At 42.7% G+C, this 6,450-nt stretch overlaps 1 protein-coding gene across 2 annotated transcripts in view; it reads right to left on the bottom strand.

Moving 5' to 3' along the window:
- Positions 1-681: 681 nt before the first annotated feature.
- The window catches only part of MRPS9 (mitochondrial ribosomal protein S9), a 209,466-nt gene continuing 203,697 nt past the window's right edge, over positions 682-6,450 (bottom strand). For both annotated transcript variants that reach the window (XM_033949660.1, XM_033949659.1), the window contains exons 10-11: positions 4,852-5,021; positions 682-903 (exon numbers count right to left, since the gene is read on the bottom strand). In XM_033949660.1, the coding sequence (XP_033805551.1) occupies positions 812-903; positions 4,852-5,021 (262 nt within the window). In that variant the 3' untranslated portion in view covers positions 682-811. The remainder of the gene's footprint in view (positions 904-4,851; positions 5,022-6,450) is intronic.

The following is a 6,450-nucleotide window of genomic DNA, read 5'->3' as shown; positions in this document are numbered from 1 at the left end:
TGTGGCAGCAACTTGTCGCACATGTACAAAATGTGCTGTAAAATGCCCTGGTTTTCAGGCACATTATAAATACCAAAATTATACTACTAGTGAAGATTTCTAGCTGCTGTATTGGTCCTAGAGGAAAGTGAATTCCTCACAGCCAGAGATATTTTAACAAGAACCCTAAGATAACTATGTTTTTAAGGTTCTGTAAGCCTCCTTTTCACTACATTCTTATGCTGGCTCATTAAACGGTATCGCTATCTGCAACCATGCAAGACAGAAAGTTATCACAGCTCACATTAGGGATGGGTGACCTGGTTTGGATTAAATTTGAACCTGTTCAACAAAAAATGATTTGAACAGAATTCAATTCTGATTGCAGTGGCCCAAATGAAACAGAATCTGATTCTGTGCAGCTTGGCCTGAACCTGTGATGAGGTTATTGCACATTTTTATTATCATAGTCACTGAACCAGGGGGCAAGGATGGTTTTAATCTGGATAAGCACTTCTGACTGGATTACCAATAGAAACTACAGAAGGTGGGTGGAAATCTTTCCACTCATAGTGCATTACATTTTATCTGGGTGTCAGTTCACCCATTTTGTGTGTGGTCCTTAAGGAAAAAGACATGATTTTGCTTTGAATAAGATGCATTTTTCTGTAGCTAAAAAGAAGGAAAACAGCATTACCCCTATAAATTATTAAGGTAATTTTATTATCAAAAAGATGTTCACAGCAGTGAATTGTATACATTGATTGAGTTTGAAAAAAAATGTACAGTAATAGGCTCTCCTCTGTTTTTCATTGGCTTGGTACCGAGAGATTCAGCGTTTCTTCCATGTGAACTTTTTGCGGGCTCCCTCTTGGCCAGGTTTTTTTCGTTCCCTCACACGAGGATCTGTAGTAAGTAGTCCAGCTATTGGGAAACAAAGTGAAAAATCATTTTGTAATTACAGAATTCAAACATGTGGAAATGATACAGAATATGATGGTGTTCAGATGAGTTTAAGGTTCACTGTCGCTTTGGGGACATATTGCAACAGTGATAAAAACTGTGTTTGGTTGAAATTCTGAGACTTGCTCTCTAATTTTCAACAAGGGATAGGAGTAAGAGTAAGAGGTAGGTTAAAGAAATAGTCAAGGGACCACTGCTCAGGCAATAGGCCTGATGGGCCGCCGCGGGAGTGGACCGCTGGGCGAGATGGACCTCTGGTCTGACTCAGCGGAGGCAACTTCTTATGTTCTTAAGTGATGCAGTGTTTTGTGTTGCCGCATCTGGTCTACTGCAATGCCCTTCTGTGTGGGTTGCCTCAGAGGCCGGTAAGGGCTCTGCAGGTGGCCCAGAATGCTGCGCTGTGAGTATCTTGCAAAGGGAGCATGTGTCTCTGTTGTTAGCTGATTTACATTGGCTTCCTATCGTTTGGAGGATAAAGTTTAAAATTGTGGTATTAGTGTACAAGATCAAGTCCTGATTTCTGTGCTGGCTAATTAAATAAAGGCACCTTATGTGCCTTCCCATTCTTGTGCTCACAATCTTAGCTGCTGTTAGAAATTCCTTCACTAAGACAGTTAAATAGAGTCTTAATTCATATAGGGGTATTTTGTACGGTAGGACCTCAACTATGGAATATCTGCATTTCTACTTTTTCATAAATGTTTGAAAGCTTATTATTTTCAGGAAGCTTTTTTTAAAATTTATGCAGTGATGATGTTAGCATTGGGAATGTAATTATTTTTATTGTGTGTGTTGTAAATTGTGAATGTTTCTTATGTAAACGGCATAGATTTGGGGATGTGTGGAATATACATATTTTTACATAAATAAATATTACAGGAGAGAAAGACCATGCAACCTATCCACACTGAGTATGCAACTCCTCCATCCCTTCCTCACTCCCATTGATCCTGACTGGGATCAATGGCATGTCCCATCCTTTCTTGAATTCTGATGCTGCCCTTATTTCCACCACCTCACTGAGAGGCTTGTTTCCATAAAGCAATATTTCCTGGATTACTCCTGAGCCTGCTTCCTTTCACCCATATCCTAAGAGTATGCCCTCTTTATATTAAAAGATACCCAACCCATTGGCATTTATATCCCCCTATCCAAGAATACATAAAGAAGTATTTCCATATGCTTTAACAGGAAGACCACCAATCCATTTTATAAGCCATCTGCTTAGATCAACTCCATACAGTTAATATCCTATTGAAAATGCAAATTTTAGAAATGCCATTCTCCTCCTCATGCACCACAACATCCTTGTGGCTTGTTTTTCTACCTGTGTGGCCATCTTAAGATCATCAGGTCCTACTTTTATTTGTATGGAAGAACTTCACTCCCTGCTCCTTTGGGTTTTTGCAGCCCAAATGCTTGACATTGCATTTTTTAGCATGAAATTTTAGCTGTTTTATGGTATCTATATTTCTACAAACGCTACCAGTGCTGATATTCAGCAATGAGACATTCACTTAACTTTAAGTTGACTAATCAGACAGCTGCATGTGTAGTCCGGAGTTAGGACAGTTATTTATGTAGCCTTGATTAAACAGATAAAGCCAACTGTCCAGTGCTAAATTTCAGTACTATCCTGTTAACGTAACTTTTAATCACATCCCTAGAACACCTCGTAAGAATACAAGATATGCCAAAAGCTCCATCATGTCCAGAATCTCATCTCCAACAGTGGAAAATAGCCCAGAATGGAAGATCTGAGGGAGTTTAAGCTTGATAGAGCTTGATACTAATCCTTGGGCGCCAGCACTTGCCACAGGACTCATCTAGAAGGCTGCAGGCTGTGGAACATACCCCTGGGAGTCAGGCCTGCCTCAGAGAATCTTGCTGTACAGCATAAATCTAAATTGTACCATCTGTTGGAAGCAGAGAAATACTTGCAAGTTCCAGAGCTGCCCCACTCCTTATCCCTGTGATGATGTCACTGAATTCTCACTGTTTTCTGTCTTCATTTGCTCTTTGGGGAACATAACCCACTCATCTGAATTGGTCTACCAGGATAAAGAAATTTTTTTTTTAATGTGATCCACATAAGAGAATGACACGGTGGTTGTTACCCGCGGCTAGCCGCGAGTAACCCACTGAAACGGGGAAAGAAAAAATAGTGGTCGCTGCGGGGACGGGGACAAGGCCATTCACCACCCCGTGGAGCGGTGAATGGTCTTGTCTCCGCAGTGAGGCAATCACGGATCGTGCGGTCCAGCAGCCCCCTCCCGCCCGATCTCAGCGTTCCGCCATCCGCCTCCCTCCACCTCACCTTAGATGCCGACTCCGAGTTTGCCGACTTTAATTCTTTTTCTCCCAGCTGCACGCTTTCAGAAAGCCGCGCACGCACGGCTGCTCGAATTGTTCAATCTTCTCCTCTGCTGCAACTTCCTTTTTCCAGTTGCATCAGAGGAGAACATTGAACAACTTGAGTAGCCGCGCGTGCGCGGCTTTTTGAAAGTGTGCGGCTGGGAGAAAAAGAATTTTCGGCAAATTCGGCATCTAAGGTGAAGTGGAAGGAGGGAGATGGCGGAACGCTGTGATCGGGCAGGAGGGGGCTGCTGGACCGAACGATCACACATGTTCCCAGCTCACACGAGGAAGGAGGGAGTGAAAGGGAAAGAAATTCTAGGCTAAGGGGATGAAGAGGGAGAGAAACAAAATCACAGCAGGAAAGAAAGAGGAGGACAGGCAGGTGAGCCAGATGCTGGAAGCAGGGGGAAACAAGGGAAGAAAAAGGGAAAGAAGCTAGATGGGGTTGCATAGAAGAGACACATTGGTGTGGAAGAGGAAGAGAGGGGAAATCTGGACACAGGAAGGTAACAGAAACAGAGGGGAAATTATGTGCAAGGGGGCATTGGGACATAGACATAAAGGGGACATACATGGGGATGGTATATGGACACGGGGGTGGGGAGGGTGGGGGGCAATGCCAGATACATAGGGGAGATATTAGGAATGGGAAAAATAGGAACACAGAAACAAGATGGTTTGTGGGGATGGGACAGGGACCGAGCTCGCAGGCTCCAGGGGCTTGCACAAATTACATTGTAAGGTGCCATGAAGGTAAGAGGGAGGGAGGGAGATAGATAGTTAGTTAGTCAGTCAGTCGTGCCGCGCGAGGGGAGCTGAAGGGTGGTAGAAAGGAACAGATGGTGAAGGAGGGAGGGAAGGGTGGTGGTGGAAAGGAATAGAACAGACATTGATGGAGGGTGGAGAGGAACAGACACTGAAGGGAAATGTGGAAGACAGAGTGGGGAGAAGACACTGGAAGGGGAGAAAACAGATGCCAGACTATGGGGGAGCAGAGGGAAGAAAATGGGTGCCAGACCAATTGGGGGGTGGGGGGGTGAAGGGAGAGGCACAGTAACAGAGCAAATGGAAGATGCAGAGAGAAGACACACAGTGGATGGAAGGAATTGAATGAGAAGATGAGAAAAGCAGAAACCAGACAACAAAGGTAGAAAAAAAAAATTATATTTATTTTCTTTAGGATAAAGTAGTATATTAATTGTGTTGATAAAAATTTATAAACAAAGCCCTGCCAGCTGAACATCTGTTTCTCCAGTTCATCAGCCAGAACTTTGATTTATAAGGAAGGAATAAGCTAAATATTGCAGTACTGAGGCTTGTATGGATGCGACGGGGATAGGGCGGTGACGGGGACAGATTTTTTCCCCATGTCATTCTCTAATCCACATCAATAATGACCAAAAGCTATAACAATTCTGTACTGGCTAAGAAGCTTGTGTACAATTGATAAAAGTAACTAGATGCCCATGGTATATTATTTTTAAGTAATAGAGTATCTCCAAAAATGAATACAACTTTATTGCACTGACTAAGGTCTCTGAATTTCCATACCTTGTCTCATAAATTCCACTTCATTCTCAGTGACAAAGCTCATCAGAGCTTTGGAGGAAGCCAAACGGATTGCTCCAGCCTGCGATGAGGTCCCTCCATCTGACACGGTGCAGACCATATCATGTTTTCCAAGTCTATCCAGGAACTGAAATGGGAACATCAACTGCTCTCTAAAATTATATAAGAAGCATATTGTCACAAAGTGGAGATTTTACATACATGCACCCCCGCCCTTTGTATAAGTGGTGAAAAAAGTTTTAAAAGGTTTAAACAAAAGATACCTACAAATAACAGTTCTGGATACTGCTACCCTTTATATCAACGGTTCTCAATTCAGTTCTTGGAGCACACCCAGCCAGTCAGATTTGAGATAGATCTACATACTGGTATATTGGATATTTACTGTGGACCTTCTGAAAACCCAACTGGCTTGGTGATCCCCAAAGACTGGGTTGAAACTACTGCTTTATGTAACATATTACTGCTATCTGTGGCAAGCAATAAATGGCTTTTCAAAAGTTCCATTTTAGTTAACTGTGAAGTACTATTTTCCCTCATAACTTTTCAATTATGACCTGCATTATTTGTCCCTTAATGCAACTTAAAGGGCACTAGTGTAAGTTGCCTTGCCCTATCACAGCACTGTGCAAATGCATTATTAATCTAATTCTTAGTCTTATATACTGAATCATCTCCTAAAAATAGGAGCTCGATTCGGTTTGCATAATTAGATTACAAAAAAAATCCATTAACATTCATTGGAGCTATAGCCTATAAAGCGATGAAACATAGTGGTTTTTAAAGTTTTGTGAAAGATTTGAAGAGAGAAACATGATCTAATTTGAGGAGATAGTCCATTCCATATCGCTGCGGCGGCCCATCAGGTCCAGAACCTGTATAGTAATCCTCTATCTATACCCTTCTATCCTCTTTTCCTTCAGGAAATTATCTAATCCTTTCGTGAACCCCAATACCGTACGCTGTCCTATCACACCCTCTGGAAGCTCATTCCAGGTGTCCACCACACGTTGGGTAAAGAAGAACTTCCTAGCATTCGTTTTGAATCTGTCCCCTTTCAACTTTTCCGAATGGCCTCTTGTTCTTTTATTTTTTTGAAAGTTTGAAGAATCTGTCCCTCTCTACTCTCTCTATGCCCTTCATGATCTTACAAGTCTCTATCATATCCCCTCTAAGTCTCCTCTTCTCCAGGGAAGAGAGTCCCAGTTTTCCCAATCTCTCAGCATATGAAAGTATCGCCATATCCTTCTTAAGGTACGGCGACCAATATTGGACGCAGTACTCCAGATGCGGACGCACCATCGCCCGATACAACAGCAGGATAACTTCTTTCATTCTAGTTGTAATACCCTTCTTGATTATACCTAGCATTCTATTTGCTCTCTTAGCGGCCGCCATCTCGTCGCCCATTCCCCTAGTTTGTTCAAGTCCCTTTGCAATTCTTCGCAATCCTCTTTAGTCCGAGCTCCACTAAATAGTTTCTTGATAATACCTAGGATCCTGTTCGCCTTCTTAGAGTCCGCTGCACACTGTGCCGACGGCTTCATTGTCTTGTCTACCAGTACCCCCAAGTCCTTTTCT

This window comes from Geotrypetes seraphini, chromosome 6, assembly GCF_902459505.1.
Source record: "Geotrypetes seraphini chromosome 6, aGeoSer1.1, whole genome shotgun sequence".
NCBI classification, from domain to species: Eukaryota; Metazoa; Chordata; class Amphibia; order Gymnophiona; family Dermophiidae; genus Geotrypetes; species Geotrypetes seraphini.
The sequence above is the reverse complement of the archived record's forward strand: the minus strand, read 5'-3'. Positions and strand labels throughout refer to the sequence as shown.